The 24,020-nt window shown below is 37.2% G+C and overlaps 2 protein-coding genes across 3 annotated transcripts in view; both read right to left on the bottom strand.

The window, feature by feature from the left end:
* The window catches only part of LOC136254748 (uncharacterized), a 304,047-nt gene that overhangs the window by 115,356 nt on the left and 164,671 nt on the right, over positions 1-24,020 (bottom strand). The window lies entirely within an intron of this gene.
* Positions 2,406-14,334, bottom strand: LOC136254737 (uncharacterized). Its single transcript, XM_066047475.1, has 8 exons — positions 14,175-14,334; positions 13,270-13,956; positions 11,732-12,430; positions 8,926-9,624; positions 5,820-6,518; positions 4,376-5,035; positions 4,272-4,322; positions 2,406-2,859 (listed from the first exon to the last, which is right to left on the bottom strand). Exons 1-8 carry the CDS (start codon positions 14,257-14,259, stop codon positions 2,552-2,554), a joined length of 3,888 nt encoding a protein of 1,295 aa, XP_065903547.1. The 5' UTR covers positions 14,260-14,334; the 3' UTR covers positions 2,406-2,551.

The following is a 24,020-nucleotide window of genomic DNA, read 5'->3' as shown; positions in this document are numbered from 1 at the left end:
GTACGATACATACAGTATGTGTTGTATACACAACACTTTAGGTATGGTAGCCTAGGTGGAGTTAGCATATGTACTACAGCTCCTACGCATATGTACTACTAAGGCTGTAACAAATATTTGATTCGTTCGGATATTCGAATTCATTCGTTAAGATATTATCCCGACACTAAATTTACCATTCGGATATTCATTAACTATTAAATTACAAAGTGTTTACAGTCAAAATAGGTTTGGCTACCAGTTATATTTCTACAAGATGGACTGTTATGCCATGTAAAATTGATTATAATGACAACCACCATTAATTTTGCATGCATTTCAGAGAGAAAGTGGCCAAATATGTGGCAATATGTACCACTTTTGCACCAACCAAAATGTTACCAAATAATTATTCGTTTAAGACATCCAAATATCCAGATAATAAATTTGACATTTGTTACAAGCCTATGCACAACTTATGAATTTTGTCTCACAAAAAAAAATTATAATATTGCCATACAGCAATACAAGTACATATACTATGTGGAGTGTGTGAAAGATTAATATGTGTACTCATACCCATAGACTGCTCTGGTTATTAAGCACATGTGCTTATAATTTTTGATAGATTTTACTTATGAAATATATGCACTTATAAAATGACTGGTAGAGAAGTGATTTGTTGTGCCCACCATACTCTTCAAGCAATTTGGATACAGTACCATTAAATTAATGAAACAGTTCTATTGAAGAAATGGCAATTCTGACAAGGTACTATAAGTGCTAATTTAGACGCATGTCTGTGGAGACACCAAATGGCACTTTTACAGAGCTTATGATAAGAATTCTCTGTTGTCCTGGCAAACCACAATGGGCCAGACAATTGCCAAAATTAAATGGACATGTGGAAGATGAATGCCCAATGTGTCCACTGTAGCATACAATGAACATTATAGTAGTAAAATGTCACATGCCGTACTGCAGCTGTTATGTGGTTACAATACACCAGAGGGTTAGCAGTGGTACATTTGTGGTCACACCCTTGGGTTGTAAGAATGTATACTATCTCCTGGAAACCAAGTGACTGTTATTGTTGATAGCATGCTTAGGCTCCTTCATACTTTGACGGCGGGACACTGTGTCCGGACAAATTGCATTATGGTCCGACATCTATGCAATTTGACCGGATTTTGTCCAGTGTCTGGATGTTATCATAAGCTCTGCTTCTAGTTTGTTGTGATGGTTTTCTGCTCCCCTGAGCTAGAAGAAACTAACTATGGAACCTGTGTATAACATATACAAGTGGCTGTAAAACCTGTATTAGGTGGTCAGCAGCATTTTAGTGGCTACAACCATCATATTACTAAAAACAGTCATGCCACGGTAATACCGTATAGCCGGAAGTTTGTGATAGACAACAAAAAAAATAGATAGATGGATAGACCAAGTTTTTGCAAAATATTGTAAATAAAATTGTAATTCACAAAAGTCTAGAAAGCATTTTTGCATTGAAGGTAATAGCTATGTGTAACCTCAAACATTACATTTTCACGAAGTTATACCAGGGGGTCATCGAGTCTGAAGTCATTACTCACATAATTTGCAAAAAATTTTTGTCCCTTGACAATTCCCAGCTATACAATATTCTATTAGAGCTTGCTATGAATGTTCTAATGGCCATTGAATACTTTTAAACAATAAAGCCAGACAGATTATAGAGTATTCATTGTAAGGCACAGTTGTAATTCATAGGTGAATTCTTGTCTGGCCAGTATTAGACAGGTGACTGTTTGATACAGACCACAATACTGACAGGAGCTTCTCTAAAGAGCAGTATCGCTATACTTTACTCAGAATTCTTTTGAAAAGAATTACATAATTAACAAATTGACTTTGATGTCAGTAACAAATTGACAGTTTTACCACTTTATTTTGCTGGGGAAAGCTCTGATACGTACATTTTTATGGGAAAATAATTGGGCTTTATGACAAGGGGTTAACATTTGTGATGTTTACTTAGTGCACAAAGAGGAAGTTTTGAAGAACACCACATTTCTAGAAAGTACATGTACAGCAAGTAGTGATGAGTGGTTTTGATATTTCATAGATGGTACAGTATTGTCAACTTGATATTGCGGTATGACTAAATTATTGGCATACCTTAGGCTTAGTTTGATGCTATTTTACACTTTAGACACAGAAATAACCCAAAAAAGATTTCAGTTGACAACAGAATTGTGTTGAAAGCCAATTGTAATATATTTACTGCAGTACATATCCATTCATATGTGCTGTAAGTAGACCTCTTCACACAGGGTATGTTATTTAGCTACTAAAAGACTTGTTTTAGAATTCATGGTATTTGCAGTAGTTTAAAATTGGACGGTATCAAAAGCAGATACCATGGTTTAATATTGTCATATTGCTCAGCACTAACAGCATTTATCTGGAAATTTCAAAAAAATAAAGCTGACAAAATGTAAATATTGTGTTCAGTAGGTGCATGTGTACAGCTAATAGTGAGAGCAAAATCACATGTTATTGACTGTAGCCTAATTCACACAGTAACAAGTTAACAAGCACGTCCCTTTCTTTCAGTGATTACTCCCTTATAAGCTTCAAGGTAGCCATTTTCTCTGACAACCAAGTTGGAATCAGAGTCACGGTAGCCCATGAACAGGGCCCTTCCTTTACGAGGCTTGCCATTAGCTCTCAGCATTGAATCAGGCAGGTCACTGACAAGGATTTTGATAGTAGAGCGACGTTTTATTCGTCGTGATCCCTTGTATCTCTTTGCCACCCTGACAGTGAGGGAGTAGTACTCATAGTACATTGGATCATCATAAGTGCGGTATCCTCTTAGAACATTAACTAGTACACCTATAAGTAATACACATACATACAGTAATTGTATTATTTTTAACAGATAGTGAATTTTACACCTGTACTGCAGTGAGTACCATACACACAAACATGTTCATTGTCTATGGTTTAAGGGTGCTCTGTACAGTTCGTACAAGGCTTCCCAAGACATAGTCTGTTTTGCACTAAAAGAAATATTATGGTCACTTAATTAGTCTGTGACATGTTGACACATTTTAGTACCCATAAATTAGGTATCCCATAGCAACAAACACACGCATCTTGCTATTCTACACCCTCTCACTTAAATTAGAACTACTCCATTTTTAATCCAATGGACATGAAGTTTTCACACAAGCTACTTTAGTAATTTTGCCAAAGAAGAGCGTTTGCCATTTTTAAATAGCAAGTTCAGATGATGAATAACATGGACTGGGAGCGTCAACCCGAAAGATATGTGATGAATGAGAAGCTAAAAGACAAAAATAAAAACGCACAATGGTTTGTGCTGTTTAGTATAGTGTATCATAAAAGTATCAAGGCTCTTGTGTGTAAACTGTAGGACTAGTTCTAGTATAAAGGGAAAAACTGTAAGCAAATTTAGCAGTTGGGTTTGTACTAAACTGTGTACTAGTGTTAGCTTATATCCAGTAAAAAGGTATAGAACATTTGCTAAAACCATTTGTAAGTTATAGAACAAATTAAATTTCATGGGAAGCCATATAAGTGGACTGTACGGAGCACCCTTAATTCATATTTCAACAAATTCTGTCTTCTTATATTGTATCTCATTGTACTGTGTGTTAAACGTCTACTGAAGGCTTTAGTATAAAGGCTACTGAAATAGTGATGTGCGATAGTAAGTTGGCAACTATATCGATTAATCACGATTATTGCATCACGATACGATAGTTATCACGATAGTAAATCCAAATAATAAGATGCATAATGTAGCACTAATTTAACTTATTTCTATGAGTACGGGTAAAGGCACATCCTGTATACCCAAATGCATATATGTCATGCCAAAATACAGCAAAGTTCAATCTCAGAAAACAATTAGAATACATAATTGAATAAACAAATGGAATACTTTAATTGTTTGAGTAATTCCGACGAGGTAAGAATGTATAATATTGGTGCTCACGATAATCACAATCTATTATCATATCACGATAATGAACTACTGCGATATGATTATCACACTATCGATATTATTGCACATCACTATACTGAAACAAGCATACAAGTATAATTTTTCTTGAGTAAGTGCAGTCCTTACTGTGGCAAGTAACTGACAACATTTGAAGCCTGCAAATATTTTCACAGTGTATTATATTCTTTTGTGTTCAAACAACCTGTTCACACAAATTTAATTTTGTTTCTAATGTATTTAGTATTTGACTTTTTAATGGCTTTCCTGAACTTACTGAAATCTATTGATCTACAAAATCTCCTGTTGAAATCTCGCAGTTTAAATCCTGTAATTCAAAGATTTATAAATCTATTTTGTGTAACAATTGTTGTCGCTTACCAGTGTTATAACTTGGCTCAAGATTTCGGAATTCAAAATAACCAAATGAACAATTGTTCATTTGAATTGTGTTAGGTATTCCAACACGTTCTGATTTAGTTGCTGTGGAGAACAACTCTGCACAAACTTTTATGTGTCGTTTCCATTTGTCTCCCTTGCAAAGATCCAGTCGACTCACTCCTACCATTTGATCAACACTTGGAGCTAACATTGTTAAAACACTGACATAATTGTGACTGGAGTCGATGAAAAAGTTGACATTTGTTTCACCGTCCTCGTCAATACGTGCACCCAAAATGGTATCCTTTACCAGATCTCCTTGGGCAGCATACTCCGCTTCAATAGTACCAACACTACCAAGCTGTGATACCAGAGCTACTCCTTCACTGACATTGAACATACAACCATTCCACACTTCATAACTTGGATCATGTGAGACACCAGTTAGAGGTGACCAGTGGGCAGTAGGGACGTAATAGTTAGGATGTCCCTCCTCAGTCCAAGTACTCTTGAAACGTACTCTAAATTCTGGTTCTCCAGCAGCATTGCAAACTGGGTTGGGCCCATTAGGCTGATAGAACTCTACATTTTCACTGGATGAGCAGCAGCAACCAACCTTCCTCTCATCAACATTTGGTTCACTGGGGCAATTTGCAGGAACTATAACACATACAAATTTAGTAATTATTTATGAATTACAAGTTATTTCTCTATAGATAAAAATATGAAAATACTACAAATCACACATCATGATGATAGACAAGCTTAGAGATAAACCATCAAAGATGGTTGTTTTTCTCCCTGGGTAGTGTTAAGCAACCAATCGTCAAAAGGTGAATGTTATTTCTTAGTAAATTTTATACCTACTGTATGTCTGTGACCAATTTCTAAAAAAGCATCAGTGTACACAGAAGTGCATATATTAAGAACAGGGATGTGTCCACAGTAGTTAGTACTGACCACCACTCAGCCACCACTACCACTCAACAGCCACTCTAGATTCACCACTTTGTCAAGTTAAGGCCCCGCATACATTATCTGGACCCCTGTCTCTTGTAGCCAACGCTTCTAAACCTTGGCACATTGCTATGAGATATAGTCCACTTATAACTAACACACACACACACACGACTATTTGAATGTGGCACTACACATTTTTCTGCAATGGTAGAGGTACACACAGCCAAATGTGGCTCAAGGCAGAGCCATGTGTGGAGTATGAAATTGCCAGTGTAGCCATTCACGTGTACCAACCCCACACATATGTCATGATTGTTAGGCCTGTGATGTATCAAGTGCAATGTACACACATTGTAATTGTATAACACATAACTATGTATAGTTGAAAGTTCTGCGCATTCATTTTCAATGCAAGTATGCAACAGGACCAGCTTGAGGCTCTGAATCAAGATCTCCATGATATAGTTGTCTATGTATTACTTACCTTTTGGTTGACAGGTACAAGACTGAGGAGGTTCTTCATGTCTTTCTTCACCTTCTAGTAGTTCAAATGTGAAGTAACCAAATGAGCAATTGTTCATTTGAATTGTGTTAGGTATTCCAACACGTTCCGATTTAGTTGCTGTGGAGAACAACTCTGCACAAACTTTTACATATTTCTTCCATCCGTCGTCATCACAAAGATCTAACCGACTCACTCCTACCATCTGATCAACACTTGGTGCTAACATTGTTAAAACACTGACATAATTGTGACTGGAGTCAACAACAAAATCATCACTAGTTTCACCGTCCTTGTCAATACGTGCACCCAAAATGGTATCCTTTACCAGATCTCCTTGGGCAGCATACTCCGCTTCAATAGTACCAACACTACCAAGCTGTGATACCAGAGCTACTCCTTCACTGACATTGAACATACAACCGTTCCATACTTCATAACTTGGATCATGTGAGACACCAGTTAGAGGTGACCAGTGGGCAGTAGGGGTGTAATAGTTAGGATGTCCCTCCTTAGTCCAAGTACTCTTGAAATGTACTCTATACTCTGGCTCTCCAGTAGCACTACACACTGGGTTGGGTCCATTAGGTTGATAGAACTCCACATTTTCACTTGATGTACAACAACAACTACAAACTCTTCTCAGGTTAACATTTGGTTCACAGGGACACTTTGCAGCAACTACAAGAGAAAGGAATACACACATAATAAACAGAGTACGTTCAACTGTTATAGTATTGGATAGGAGCAAGTACAATAGTACACACATTTCTTTAGCGTTTCACACGGTGATTTCTGTACTCACAATAACTTATCAATGTTTGCAGATAATTGACCATCAAAGACAATGATACACTTGTGTTGCTTCAATCACTAACTAAAACAATGCTTCACCACAAAACCAGGAGCCTAATTGTAAGTAGCAGGAAGTGGTGCCTTCATGCTTTTTAACTGCCAAATAATTAACGAGCATCCTCTATTGTTTGGGAAGTACTTGCATAGTAATTTTATAACTAGTGCATTACAAAGTTAATTGAAGTAGAAATCCATGTGGTTAAAAAGTAGCAAAGTAAGAGACGCAATGTTATACGCACTTACAGCAGTGATAGGTGACTGTTCTATTAGAATACCTTGATGCAATTCTCTTGGCTGTTGTTAGTTGCCTAGAGATGTTTGCACCAAAATTTAATCCATTAACAGCTGTAGTTGACATATGTGACTGTCTCAGCAAAAACCCAACTTTTTCGCAATTAAAATTTTTTTTCATTCACTCAGCAGTGTCCAAGGAATGGACCACCAAAGTTTCAGCTTTCTGTGGTGTGTAGTTTTGGAATTATAGCGATAGACAGTAGGAAGAGCAAGGTAATCGATTTGTACAGCAACTATACTGAAAATAAACTACAGGCACTCACATTCGCAGCCATAACTTCCGTTTGGTTTAGTCTACAATGTTGTAATTTGGCTTACAACATTCACCATGGATCAGCACATCAGCCAAGGTATATAGTATTAGCCCTGTAGACACTTGCGCATATGGATATGAAGGCGGTTTGGTAGAAGAAACGATGACAATCTTGTTTACGTTTACCGCATCACAAACAAATGCACATGACATGCATACCGTTGGAGCTAGAGAAACAAAACAAACATTTCCAAACTCTCCATGAACAGGCGAATAAGGTGATATATAGTTTTAATTGATTTGAGTCTTTCTTCTTCGAGTACTGGCCCAATAAAAACTTGTGTAGTTTTTTTTTGTAGCATGTGTAATTTTACAAAATATTTTTAAATTTCGATATTCTCAATACGCATGCTTGTACGAACAAGTCAGGTTTTTGCTGAGACGGTCACATATGGCGGCATGGATTATAAATCATGCAAGGAATAATATTTAGTGCGTTACATAGTGAGATGCGCTAGTGCTAAAATGGACATGCCCATAGGGGTCCTATAACTGGATCCTTCCTATGACTAGCGCATGATATTATGTAATCACAATTAAGTGTTTGTTATTAAAATAGGAAAGAAGACACTACTATACATCAATGGAGACAACCATCAACTGTTTTATCCCAGACGTGGCATGGTGAACACAAGTACATACACACATGCACAATACCAGAAATGGGATAATACACAAAGAAAACAGCTGTAAAATGGACTGCATTGTAAATGTAAACTAGTTCTACGGCACCTTTGTAGACAGTTGGGATTCCGCTGTTTGTTTGGGCTGGTTTTTACCAAAGTTTGACTTTACCATGGTTAATATTATGTAAACAAAATCGGCACAGTTGAGTTCCTTACTTCATAGCAAGTATTAAAATGCATGGTTACTAAGTAGTTCTGTGTATGGTAACTAAGATTAATAGGACGTGAATTCGCAGCCATCAATGGTTAAATTATCCCATGCAGTGAAGTATTGAGAGATTTGGCCACACTAGTTTATCTTCTACAACGATACCATAACTTCAGCTATCCCCTCTCTTATGTACATAGTAACATAAGCAGTTCAGGTGTTGATAAGTGTCTTGGTATGTCCCATGAGGATAATTCAGCACCGCTATTACAAAACTAACACAACACCACTAGCATATGCTAATTTGGTCCCCAGCACTTAAAGTGTTCTAATGTTGTGCCACGAAACCATAATGGGATATCTTAGCATGCCCTATACTTGGTTAAAATATTCACTCTGTTGTAGAAGTATCATGGTGGTTTGGTTGAGGTATACATACAAAGTTCAGCTTCATTGCTGACTAATCACCACAGTATAGACCAATCTGTTTATTTTTAACTGGTATAAGCCAATACAATCCAAGACCAACTGAACAAATATCATGATTACTACACTGTAAGTTGGCTCCACTGCAATCTACACTAAATCGATAATTTGCTAATGAACAAAGTAATTTTTGCATAGCTACGTACTTGGTCATAAATAAATAAATAATTGCACCTTAGATGTTAAAATGTGGTAGAAAAAGGTGCCATACGTTTCCAGGGTAACTGTAATGGCATAATAGAGTACCATCCTTTGTTCACTGACAAACATTATGACATAGTAACAGGACAAAGATCACAGGAATACCTTTTGGTTGACAGGTACAAGATTGAGGTGGTTCTTCATGTCTTTCTTCACCTTCTAGTAGTTCAAATGTGAAGTAACCAAATGAGCAATTGTTCAATTGAATTGTGTTAGGTATTCCAACACGTTCTGATTTAGTTGCTGTGGAGAACAACTCTGCACAAACTTTTACATATTTCTTCCATCCGTCATCATCACAAAGATCTAACCGACTCACTCCTACCATCTGATCAACACTTGGTGCTAACATTGTTAAAACACTGACATAATTGTGACTGGAGTCAACAACAAAATCATCACTAGTTTCACCGTCCTTGTCAATACGTGCACCCAAAATGGTATCCTTTACCAGATCTCCTTGGGCAGCATACTCCGCTTCAATAGTACCAACACTACCAAGCTGTGATACCAGAGCTACTCCTTCACTGACATTGAACATACAACCGTTCCATACTTCATAACTTGGATCATGTGAGACACCAGTTAGAGGTGACCAGTGGGCAGTAGGGGTGTAATAGTTAGGATGTCCTTCCTCAGTCCAAGTGCTCTTGAAATGTACTCTATACTCTGGCTCTCCAGTAGCACTACACACTGGGTTGGGTCCATTAGGTTGATAGAACTCCACATTTTCACTGGATGTACAACAACAACTACAAACTTTTCTCAGATTAACGCTTGGTTCACAGGGACACTTTGCAGCAACTACAAGAATGAGGAATACTTAATAAACACAACACTATATATTTGTATTGAAGGTAGGAAAATAAACAACAGGTCCTAAATTAAGGCCAGAGGGTGCTGCTACATTTTTGTATGAGATTACAACAAGGCTACAAAGAATGAATCCCATGACTTGTCAAATGGATGTCAGCAGCAGCTACTACAAGGATCCACAAGTGAATTGTAAGAAAGTGTATTACACAACACCACTAGTGTATGCAAGTTTGGTCCTCAGCACTTAAAGTTTATATTGTAGAATTTCCAGTGTTGTAACACACAACCATAATGGCATGCAGGTAAAATATCCACTCTGTTGTAGAAATATCATGGTGGTTTGGTTGAGGTATATACTATATATACAAGGTTCTGCTTAATTCCTAACTAATCACCACAATCTGTTCATTTTTAACTAACTTGAAATCAAGAACAAATGTGACCGGATCTGTGAAAACCCGACATAATGGCGCAAGCCTAAATTTTCAGTATAAGCCATTGATTTGCAATGGGTAAAATATTTGCGTAATCGAAAAAAAAAAATCGTAAAAGTTTTAAATGCTTTGTTCTTTGTGAAGGAAGGGTCCTATGATAAAAACCTGGATATCATCTTATTCGCCTACTCAAGAGGAGTTCAAAACTCTTTGTTTCGTTGCAGTAGACTAATGGAAACGTAAGTTATGGGCGTTTGTTTACGTTACGTCGAAACGATCGTACGCGATCGATTTTTCTTCACTGAATTCGTCTTTGTATGCAGTGAAGAATGATAATAGAAGAAACAACTTACCCAGTAATGGACTCCCCTATTCATGGCGAACACAATGGTGCAAGTTGCTACTCTGTACTGCATTGTATTTGTAAGTTACAGCCGTTTTTGTAAGCGCATGTAATTTATTTTCCCAATACTTGCTGTACAAATCGATCTTTCTGTTGTTGCTACTTTGTAGGGCTGTAACTCCATGAGTTGTTGCAATACGAGGCTGAAGCTTGGCCAGAACACACACTTGGCTAAGTAGATTATAAATATTCAACAATAAAGAATTTGAAAAATGCGCCATTATGTCGGGCTTTCGCAGATCCGGTCACAAATATCACAATTACCAAGTTGGCTCCACTGCAATTTGAAATAGGCAAGGAGCCCATATGCAGCCTTGCGGCACTTATGGGCTCCTGACTAGACTGATGTTGATATTGCTGTTGTTCTGCATAGCTACATACTTGGTCATAACTAAATATTCACACCTTATTGACCAGATCTGTGAAAATCTGACACATCGTGCAAGCCTAAATTTTACAGCATAAAGCATTGAATACAATGGGTGAAATACTTGCATATTACTAAAAAAATTCTGTAAATTTTTTGAATGCTTTTTTCTTATTGAAGAAAGGGACTAACAATAAACGCCTGGGTATCATCTTATTCGCCTACTCAAGAGGAGTTGGAAAATATTTCTTTCGTTGCAGTAGACCCAAGGACACGCAAGTTATGGGCGTTGGTTTCCATCATGTCGAAGCAATCATACATGATTGATCTTTTTTCAAAATTTTCACTGTGAAAAAACAAGACACAAGGAAAAAACTTACCACGATGGTGCAAATTTCAACTCCGTATGTCATTTGTAAGTTGCAACCATTTTAGTAAGCGCGTGTAATTAATTTTTATTTTCCCTATACTTACTGTACAAATCGATCTTTCTGTTCCTGCTAATTTGTGGGGCTATATCTCCTAAACGTATTGGCATAAGAAGCTGAAACTTTGCCAGAGGGTACACTTGAGATTACACATATTAAATAAACAGGAATTTGAAAACTGCAGGAATGTGTCAGGTTTTTGCAGATCCAGTCATGTTTATGGTGGATAATTTAAACCAATACTACAAGATGTACCATTAACCACACATTACCACCCAGTTTAGTTTAATATTCATGTGTGATAATATTGTTAGGTCCTCTATCCTAGTTGTGTTAAAATGTGGTTACAAGAGGTGCTTTACATTTCTGTAATAGGAATTTTAGCGTACATAAAATACCATCCTTTGTTCACTGACAATAGTTGTTACGTACTGACATACTATATCAATAGGATAAAGATCACCTTTTGGTTGACAGGTACAAGATTGAGGTGGTTCTTCATGTCTTTCTTCACCTTCTAGTAGTTCAAATGTGAAGTAACCAAATGAGCAATTGTTCATTTGAATTGTGTTAGGTATTCCAACACGTTCTGATTTAGTTGCTGTGGAGAACAACTCTGCACAAACTTTTACATATTTCTTCCATCCGTCATCATCACAAAGATCTAACCGACTCACTCCTACCATCTGATCAACACTTGGTGCTAACATTGTTAAAACACTGACATAATTGTGACTGGAGTCAACAACAAAATCATCACTAGTTTCACCGTCCTTGTCAATACGTGCACCCAAAATGGTATCCTTTACCAGATCTCCTTTGGCAGCATACTCAGCTTCAATAGTACCAACACTACCACGCTGTGATACCAGAGCTACTCCTTCACTGACATTGAACATACAACCATTCCACACTTCATAACTGGGATCATGTGAGACACCAGTTAGAGGTGACCAGTGGGCAGTAGGGGTGTAATAGTTAGGATGTCCCTCCTCAGTCCAAGTGCTCTTGAAACGTACTCTATACTCTGGTTCTCCAGTAGCTCTACACACTGGGTTGGGTCCCTTGGGTAAGTAGAACTTCACATTTTCACTAGAGTTGCAGCAACAGCTACACACTTTTCTTGTATTCACGTTCAGTTTATTGGGACAGCTTTCAGGCACTATACATATACATGGTCAGAAATTGATAACATTGACAACACAATGTATATGTATATTGTACACAATTGTACACACATTCCTTATTAATTTATCACATGCAATGATACTACTGCCAAACTACAAAAGTGGTTTGGCGTTAGTCTCATGTAGCCTAACCATGGGTCAAGAACGGTCAGTACAGCAATATTTCCAGCTATCCCACCCTTGTTGAATACTGAGAACCACACACAATTGTTTTTATATCAGTGGTGGCAAAGCACAACAAATACTATACTGCATTCAGATTCTTTTCTCAAACTCGGTAATGAAAAGAAAAAGTGAACAAGACTAGTACTGACCATGACTGGATAGTCAGATGTGTGATTAAATCCTGGACAATTAGTACTGTCAATGCATGCATACGTAGAGTAAAATTTAATAGATATACAGTTATGAAACTGATGCCAGCTAGCTATCTACTTGTAGGCATAACTTCCTTCATTTAGTACAAGAACATAACCATGGACACAACACTATAGATACAAGGCATAGCTACAGGGAATATGACTGTTGCCATGTGTTATTGTGCAACACAAGGTTCATCAATTAAATTCATTCATGAAAAATGCATATCTAGCTACCAGTGCAATGAACTTTTTCTGAAGTCAGAAATGACAAACAATGTGATCATCTGTTAAATAAACACTGATTAGACTAACATCTTTAATTTTAATTTACTTCCTTGATTATCTACACTGTCTAGCTATATTCCTAGATCACAGAAGTAGTTGAATGTAACAATGACTGAGCAGCTAATAGTAGTACACACAATAATAACCACTGGTTACCTAATACATACCTTTGGGTTGACATGTACAAGACTCTGGATGTGGAGTAATTTCAGTGCTCTCTTGTAATTCAAATTCAAAGTAACCAAATGAACAATTTTTAAACTGTATTGAGTTACGAGGTGCCACCCTTTCAGATTTTGTAGCAGTAGAGAACAATTCTGCACACACTTTAACATAGTCCTTCCAACTGTCTCCATCACATAGCTTAAGCCCAGCCACTCCTACCATCCTATCTACGGACGGTACAAGCATTGTCAAAGCACTGACGTATGGATAGGAACAGTTAACGGAAAACTCATCCATTGTAGTACCATTTCCATCAATAAGGCTACCTCCGAAAATATCCTTCACACTATCTCCCCTGGCCCTGTACTCATTTTCTATAGTCGTCACAGATCCAGTCTGAGACACTAAAGCCACCCCTAGTGATACATTGTTCATACAGGCATTCCACACTTCATAGGTGTGATCATGAGACACACCGGTCATGGGGGACCAGTGGTTTGGGTTAAAGAAATAGTCGCTGTGGCAGTTTCTTCTCCAAGTGCCGGTAAACTTCACGCGGTATTTAGCTTCACTAGCACCGCAGCAAGTCTCAGGCTTGGAAGGATCGTAAAACTCCGCATTTGTGCTGGAGGCACAGGAGCAGGTGCGGCAATTCTTAGGAATGCGATCTGCAAACTGCTCATCTGGAACTAAACAAAACAAAACAAACGTCAGTTTAATTAGTAATGCTGTGGTCCCGTGGATTACTTGAGCATAGCTATACGTACGTAGTACAGACATGTAACTATGTATGCATAGCTACTGTAGCTAGCTACCGTGCATACAACGAAACTGCAACTACGTACTGATTTAGCTATAAATCCTAGCGATATATGATCCACTGGCACATACCAAATAGAGGGCTTACCTCGAGCATTACAGTGTGCGCCTGCAGCAGAGTACACCCATAAAGATATCAGAAGTAGCGCTGCTACTGCTGGTGCGCTACCCATCACTGAATCGTCCAACAGCAGTAATGAACAAAAGCTACACCGCCACTGTACTTATACGGTCATAGTGAGCCTTGCACAAGCGAAGTGTGGGTCTAAACCACAAACCACGCCACTATTGAGTCAGCACTGTCGGTGTAATTAAAACTTCCGGAAATTCTCCGAGTATTTTCCGTATTCTTATAATCGGCATTTAGGTAGTAATTTCTTACCGATAATTAGATACCCATACTTTACCACTATGTCATAGCATTGAAAGGGCAAGTCTACTTTATAATCTATTTTGCATGTTTGCTTGCAAGGATAGTGATGACTATAGTAGTTTATAGACATTCGAACACAGAGACCTCAACCTGTAAAGTGCACACACCTTGGAGTGAGACCTTAAAATGTTAAATGAGTGAGATTTGCTTACTTACGAGTGAGGTCTCCTCTCAGCATAAAAAATGCAAAATTTGCCACTTTCTTTGGCTATTTTAAATTATATTACGAGCTTAATTTTCCAGGAATTGCAATGCGTGAAATGGAAAACCAACAATCCAATGCATGTGTCCCATGCACAATGTGTAAGAGTTGAGATGTCTGTGTGAGCATATTCTCCACTGCAAATAGTTAGCAACCATAATGCATCTATCATCTATCAGTGTTAAGCTCCATTCTCCCTAGTACAGGCAATCACAGACACAGCTATAACCTCAAGAGGAAATAGCAAGAGTTACAGTAAGGATGATGAATTCTTGTGGTAGCAGCAATGTAACACACGGGACAAGTTGTATGTGATATGTCAGGCTAGATTTGAAGCTTAAAATGTGCCTGAGAGTGGAGAATTTTAGCAAGCGATAAAAAAGTTTTTATTTGTGGTACATGATAAAAACAGAAGCACTGTGTCAATCCCCTTCTTATCCTCATGTTGTAGTTTTGGGGTAGCAGTTTATCCCCTGGTTGAAGAATTTTACTTTCCTGGGGTTTAACATTGATAAGTGCATAACAGAAAGCCAGTGAGAGTTTGATACAAATTAACTATGTGATCATGAGAGACCAGAGAGTTTATAATTTTGAGCATATCAAATTTATATCAACAGTACTTGTGTCAACCTTGATTTTGTGCTGGTATGTAATATTTGTACAGACCATGCCACTGTGTGTTGGTGCATTATGTATGTGCACAGGTATAAGTGCTAGATATTAACACCCTGTTAGCACTAACCACTACTGGCTTTATGTTGGTTTGTATGGGTAGCACTTAGATGACATAGTGGTTGTGATGAATACATCTATTGGTTGTAATGTACATGCTACAGTCTTTGTGCCTTATAAGGGAAATGAAAGTACTGTTTACTGTCCTGGTCCAAGGCATATTTACATGTGGGTGGGCAGTCTATAATTATTCCATTATCTTTCAAGCCAATGTTTTGACTACAATGTTGCCTGGTCACAGCCATGTACCTTAAAGCTTACTCAAGTTTTGCCAAGTTGCAGTATTGACATAATGGCTGATTTTACACACAATGACATGGGTGACACCTCTACAAAATCAATTTTACTAAACCTGTATAGTATGGAAGAAACAATTTGAAAATGATACGGAATAATGGAATATTTAGTGCTCATAGTAAACTAATGTGGTCCGGGGCAGTGGGCAAGCGGAAACAGAGAATGTATTTAAAGTGGCTTTAGACAATGGCAAGATTTATTCTTGATTGTGCCTCATCTGAATGATTCCTCCTTGCACAGTATCAAACTAAATATTCCATTCATACTAACCACATTATCAACTAGAATAAATACTCTTTTTTTTCCCCTTCAACCATCTCTTTATGGAACATCTGCCAGAGCAGGTTGTCACCTCTAGAACTCTCAAAAGGAATTAGTAGCAGTTATTATAAGTTATATAGCACTATATGATTTTCAGTAAATTCTCCAAAACATGTTAGGATACCAATGCAGTGAAGCTTGCTGGGTATTCATAATATATAGAGGGATATGTATTAGCTATATACTGAACTGCCAATTTGTATAGGTAATCACACACATTTGAGTGCAATTTTGGCTGTGACAAGTACAATTATTCCATAATTGCACGAAAATGTGTGTGATTGCCTACTAATCACATAGTGACCACCCTTCATGGTTTGTAGTACACATCTATCCAGTTCTGTGTGGCCATTAACTTCTACCAGGTGATTGCATCATCCTTCTTTGTATTACATCATTGTTGCTGCACTTAAAAGGCTTCACATGCCAGCAATTCTGATTGGCTACTTAAAATATCTACATATGTTGCATTTAAAAGGCTTCTATTGTCAGCTTATTTGATTGGCTATTCAATATATCACTTTCTTGTTGCACTTAAAAGGCTTCTGCTATTCTGCTATTTTATTGGCTACTTTACAGTGCAATTACAGAAACAAGGCCATGTGATTTGGGATTAATTATTGAGACTAATGTATGGCAAGCTAAATCACTATGTGATTAGTAGCTATACAATATGAATCACACAAACAAGTATATAAAGCATTCTATATTTTCTGCAGGCACCTCTGAACCAGCTTATGATTTTACTATGCTGAAGTGTACTCATTATTGTAGCCATTGTGTGCTTCAGCCTCATTAAAATTGCTGATATATCAACATGATAATGTTAGCTTTAACATGATAATGTTAGCTATATTGACGTACCATATTTACTTGGTTCAATGCCACGCCTTCAATAGTAGCTGCACTCAAGTGGTACAATGATTGATTTTGAAAATAAGCTGGGCTCAAGATTGTTATCAAGCATTGAGAGGTGGTCAAATTCGAATAGTTGACATAATGATTTTTAGAACTAAGGTGTAATAAATGCTGTGGCATTTAACCAAGTAAATACAGTAATCTTTTATATAAACAGTCATATGAAACAGACTTTTGACTGCTCTATTAGACTTAATGACTGTTATACTGTACTAATATTATGTTGTTATAGTATAGTTATATCACAGCAGCTTAGTCATTCGACATGAGTTCAAAGCAAAACTGAGGATAAGTGTTCTACAACTGCTGTGCGTATTTTAAATTGCCAACAATTTTACATTTTGGTGTTTAATTAATTTTGCTACATATAGCTTAATAAACACTTCCTTTTGTCAAAGGCAATGATTAAACACCTTACTAATTATAAACCATATGGCAGTTATTTGAAGTATGGTTTCACTGGAATATAGCTAAGGAATATTTCAAGAGTTCATAATAGTAATTCTTAGTGCATGTGTGCACAGTAAATTATAACCTGCATGAACAATTGTTTGTTAGACCAATACACATTGCTTGCACATGCCTGTGTAGTAAGCATCAAAAGCTTGTCACTGATTGTGAACATAAAGGTAGAAGGGGAATTCGCTTCTCCCCTTCTCTCTAGTTGCATTTTACTAAACCTCTTAAAGCTGTGAGTAACCTTTTAACCCATCTGTAAAAGGTGAAATAATTTAAACCAATATTTCAGTGCTTCTAAAATCTAAATATCTTCCTGTATGAGGCTATCTTCATACCCCTTCCCCCATCCCCCTCCAAAAATGGCTTCTGCTGTACGTGTATTTTAAATTTAATTATTTCCCCAGGGTTACCAGCACTCCTTGACATCACCCCTAGCACTAAAGATATTTAAAAGTGCTAGACATATACTGCATGAGATTCAATGAGCTAGAGTCTCAGCTATTGTAAGCTCCCAGCAAAAGCACACAGCCCTAGTGGCCTGATGTGGTCTAGCTCCTCTCAGACACATAATAGCAGAGTGTAACAAAGAATAACTATAATCCTGCAACACAGCCATGATGACATTACAGAACTATATGACAGCTCCTTCTGAAGAGAGACAAGGAAGCAAGTCTTTTGTAAAATACAGCAGCAGCATAACCCATACCACCAAATGTTGAAAATACAAGTGGGGTAAAAGAACCCATCTTAATTTCCCTAATACATTGTTCATACTTCCGTTATTTCTCACATTCAAAACATCAATAAAGTGAGGATACTTGGGTACCATGATATGAAGGTGCATTAGCATTAACACTTTGATATCAAAAAATGCCTTCTGGTCTTTACTCAGTCCCCAGAATCCTGAAGCAGAAACATCTAAATAATTTAAGACCTAATTCTGCCATATTTAAAATGCATATAACTTTTATTACCAAGGTTGGGCCCCCAACTCTCTGTCCCACTCCACTACCCCTGGAGACCATAGAGATGCAAATCACACAACAGAATTAGGTCTTGCAGACTTGTGTCCATATACGTAGCTAGTAGCTACTGCCGGGGAAGCCCCGGAGAAATTTTAATGCACTGTGCATGCCATATTCAATCCAAACAAATTATATATTTCTGAGATCGGCAATCAGTACTCTATCTATTGACTGAGTATTGAGCATATAAAAGTCAAAATCTAAAAATCAGGCTGGAATGCCTACTATAGATAGTCGTATAATTGTACAAGGATTGTATGCAGTTTTCTGGCAGTAAATGGGATTATGGTAATGCATGTGAGACCAACCAGAAAGTACTAGGTATAATTATCTAGTTCAGATATACCATGCATTATATTATTCTGCAATGTACTTACACGTAGCTGTAGCTATAGTTATAGAATAGTTAGCCACTGAGGATAGTGTAAATGCATTGGTTAACAATTATTTTGCTATAACTTGACTGGCACAGGGAAACCATGCTGGTAAAATTACATGTAATCCTAGGCTGCCGGATATAAATTTGATAGTTACAATTGATAGCATGATACAACTCAATCATGGTTGTGGCTTGGAAGAACTCATTCTGGATTGCTCAACTTGACAACCCTGGACCCTTTTTGACTCACTCTTCATGCAGGCTTTGCACACCATCCAGTACCAAACCATTAGTCTATTACAAGTATTGAGCTTGATTGATTGTATATGCCTTACATCCAGATATTAAACTTGAAGTCTATGTATGTAGCTACTGCTGTTTGAGTGACTATCTATTGTAACTTCAGTGATAGCTATTATAATAAATCTGTCAGACTGTATGGACTACATGGCAGAAAGCTACTGAGGTATTCTGCCAAATATAGTGAAGCATATTAAGTGCTTAGAACATTGGTTTTCATGTAACTAGCTCAAGAGATCCTGAGCAGCATAATATTATGAAATCCATAATATTTGATAGAAGTTTCTGAATTGTATTGCTAACTACAATTGCTACTCAACTTTATCTAATCTAGTTTTCTAAGTTTCTCTGGTTGTATAATCTGGTCTTTCAAGAAAAGTTTTCTAATCTATCCAACTACGAATGAATACCATATAGTCACAGGGGCGGATCCAGACTTTTAAAAAGGGGTTCCACTTAGGAATTGCCTGGCTGTAAGTTGAAGACCCAAATAAAAAAAAAGGTTATCACCTGCTGACAGTAGCTGCCCCTCACCATAGATGCCCTCACCAACTATATTTCCTTATTTATAACTAGATACATAACTTCCTACACTGCTCCTCAAAAGACTACTGTGACTGCTCTACTAGAGTATCTCGATTTGACTACTCTATTAGAGTATCTCGAGTAACAGAGAATAAAGGGGGTTCCATGGAACCCTTTGAACCCCCCTGGATCCGCCCCTGAGTCAGGTTATAACATTATAGCATTTTAATTATCATGTAGCAGATCATTGCACATGACTGCATAAAATACCAGCTGGACTACAATTGAGAGTAAACTTCCCTACTCAGAGGGTTGTTAATGAGTGGAACTCCTTACTGTCTTATATAGTCTCAGCATACACCAACAATGCACCATCATCAACATGCACCTACAACTTGCTACAGCCTGGATTCTATTTGTAGAGCTCTACATGTATTCTTTTGACTTAATCATTGGACAGCCAGCAGTTACAGCTATATCCATAGCTAGCTACATACTGAACTAATATTTTTATTAATTTATCAACATTATACAGTAACACCACACGTCCCACATATAAAATTCTAAATAAAGATACAGACAATTTCAGGTTGCAATTGAACAATTCGGACACATGATATTTACATGTGTAGCTACATATTTCTTTATACCCAAGCTCCTTTAATAACACAACCAAATTACTTGCCACCTTAAATTGTTAGACAATGCCAGGTGCATTATTATTTAGCACATTTAAACATTATAAGTAACATTCATATGATCACGTTCACAGCTCACGTGTGTGAATTGCATGTTCATTTGCATTTTGCAAGCAACCTGAATCAACTGTAAATGAGATTTCAGTCCAATACTGCAGTAAAGTACATTATAATTAATAATAAAAGCACAATACCTAAAGTGCTTTTCCTCCAGGTACCACTAGATGCATAGAGCCTTAGAGGTACTGTACTAGATTGGTATGTACATTCCATAGTATTCCCATAGAGACCTGTTGAACGCATTCATCTGAGTTTTATAGTATATATAGAATCTTGACATTGAAAAGTTGCTACTGTACAAGTTCCATAATACTCACTGCAATTGCCTCTAGCTAACCAATTACCAGTAAATGGCATAGCTATACAATCACATTATCACATAATAATAATAAATGGTTATGTTTATGTACTTATGGTTGACTTTCTGGTGATTTGTTTACTTACATGCAATGTGCTTGTGGCCAGGTAGCTATCATGACTTTGATTGTCATGGATTGCCCACAGGACTGACAGTTGAGCATGTTTATTTTTACAAGTGAGCTCCTCAACTGCTATAATTATGATGATCAAACTCTATCTCTATTATGTAGCATCAGAAGACATTTCTAATGTTGCATTCGATGTCCATTGCCATCCCTGTGCTTGTCATGAAACTCAGGCAGCATCCTCATGTTGACAGTTTCCAGGTGACAATTAATGAACAACAACAATGACAAGATGAGCAGTGTTTTAGATACTCTTAGTTCCTGTGTTTTCAACATGAATTTGGATATCTGGGCCATACTGCTGCCCCCGGGTTGATAGAAGAGTCTAGGGGTGGGAGCACACCCCCTAGATGCAAAGATCAATGTTTAAAAATTCACAGAATCAACTATAAATGAGACTCAAACATCTCTTGACATGTGCTTTGCTATCTCATCATTGCATGTGCCAAGCATTCTGCAATACCCATTTGCTTAAAGCTTTATATTATATGAAACACTCAAATCTATATTGGCACTTTGGAAATACCATTCTGATAGCTCATGGGAATTTAAATTTTTAGCCTACAACCTTAAACATCTTGGACATTGGTCTCTCTGTTTTGTTATAGTTAAAGCTAGTTGTGCAGAGTTGGATATTTAATAGAGTATAGCTAATTGTTCTACATATTGGAGTATTTTGATTTTACAGTATAAATATCAGTGATTTTTGACCACCTCTCAGACATCTGATTCCATATGATTACGCTTAAAAGTAATTACACCTGCAGCTTTTGAGCACTAACATTCCTAGCTAGATAGTAACCCTATGCCGAAATTCACCAGTACAGTGGAACTTCTTATCCAGGTGGTCTGGTATCCATATCTCAGAAATGTCCGTAACTAAGAATTGCATGCTATTATGCTAAAGTCACTAATTAGATGCTGTTGTAGCTATCTTAATTACTGAGTGTTATATATGCAGTTTATTGGGTGAAGGGATAAGTCACTACAGAGCATTCATGGTCACTTCCCTGGGCTGTAAAAATGCACTATTACCTAGCAACCAAGTGGTAGTTGATTGATTGATTTATAATTATCCTCTTGGTAATCGGCATGAGCCGTTCTTCCCTACCAGAGCTACAGTAAAACACATACGTACAACATAAACAGATACAAAAAACAAAGCTATACACACATAAACTGATTACTAACACATTACTTAAATACATAGATTTAGCACAGTCAGCAAGTTCAGGATGAGTCATTACAGGAGGAAATGATATCTTTGAAGTAACATCATTCCACCAAGTGCTAGCACTAATTGAAAATACTTCATAGTTCTTGATGGATGATAACTAGATAGGTTGGCAATGTAATCACTACAATGTGTAGCATATGAATGGTGGCAGCCAAAGATTGCTAAGGGTAATGTCTCTTGTTGTTGGCAATAACGTGATATATAGCAGCTATTGCACCATGTTTGAAACAGGTAGCCAGTTTAATTCCCTAGTTATTATAAACAAGCCACCTAACAGGTAAACAGCAACCTTTAGGCTCCCTCCTTGTGCTTTCATCTTAGGCCACTATTTTTGGTGATTTTTCTGTTTTTCACTAAATTCCAATTGTAGAGTGTGGGAAGGTCATTACCATTATCCATACAATATAGCTAGACTTGGTTTCATGATACCTCTATACTCTCCAGAGCCTGATACTCTCTGTATAACAGGCAATTTGCTAACTTAGCTAACTCAGTATCTTCTTTAGATGTAGCTACATATTAAATATTATAGTCAGCCTTCACCACATGATCTCCACTTGAGGATCAACTCCTTAATTACTTGTAAACTTCATAGCCCCAATCTTTTGGTAAGCTACTACTGTAAGAGTGCAGCAATCTTGAAAACTGAACTGCGCATCCTCAAAATTTGGCTATATGCTAATAATGTTAAACCTTTAATAATAGGGAAACATGTGTGGCAGTAAATACATGTAGGTGCTGATGAAAAACAGAAATTTATTTTTTAGGTCAGACGAAGTTTCACATCCCTGCCTGCATCCATTTTCACCTTACCGCATCTAATTTCATATTGCTGTTATTGCACACGTACACATGCATTTTGATGCTAAGAAGGCTGGCCAGCTTTCATTTTACAGTACAGCAAATGTCACTTGCATCTCAGAAACGGTGGTAAAACATAGTTCTATATAGTTCTTAAAAGGCTTAACTAACCTTTATAGTAACAGACAGCTTGGTTTGGAGAACAGTGAAAAATAAAAATGACCTCCTGCCACACGGAGATCTGTGGATGAGAAACAAGTATTTAAAACAAGTTTTCCTGGCCTAAACCTAATTTCATTATGCTAATTTATCTACAAGCCACATGACTGATTTGGACTGTCTGAGGTGCCCAGATAATAGAGGTCTGGATTAGAGAGGTTCCACTGTAGACATTTTTTTAGTATACATACAAATTTTCTAGGGATGTAATTTTAGCAGATTTCCGCAAAATTTTCATCCTTGAACTTCTATACTTAACCTCAGAGTAATCTTCTTGACCTCAGGGTTGCTTGATAAGGCCATTGCTACTGCTGAGGAGCAGACAGTTGGACCAAATTTAGTCAGTTCGGTATGCTCATAAGATTACTACTGGCACTTCACCTAATGGACGACTACACCATTCGGGAAACTCTAGTTATAAAAAAAAGTTCACCACGAATATTGAATTCACGTACATATTTGTCATCAGCTTGATACATCACTTTACTCTCAGTGCACATCAGCAACCTTCAGTGTTGGGGGTAACGTGTTACATAATAAGTATTACTTTTTGTGGTAACCAAGTAATATAACAAACTATGCTATAAAAACCATTAATATAACTCAAGTTACCGGCTTTATTTACAAATGTAACGTGTTACCTAAGTAATGTAATGAGTCTAATATAAAGTAATTTTACTACTACAAGTAACGGAGTTACTAATCTCGTTAGTGATCCACTGAGTAATGCCTAGCTTCGTACTTACGTATAACCAAGATTTGCACGTTGTTCAACAACACAATCATGTCAAGCTTAAGTGATAAGGTGGTAGTTGCACACGAGACAGCTTAAGGCTGTGGACT

The sequence above is a fragment of the Dysidea avara genome, chromosome 4, assembly GCF_963678975.1.
Source record: "Dysidea avara chromosome 4, odDysAvar1.4, whole genome shotgun sequence".
In the NCBI taxonomy this organism is placed as follows: Eukaryota; Metazoa; Porifera; class Demospongiae; order Dictyoceratida; family Dysideidae; genus Dysidea; species Dysidea avara.
Note: the sequence above shows the minus strand (reverse complement) of the source record. Positions and strands in the feature narration are given on the sequence as shown.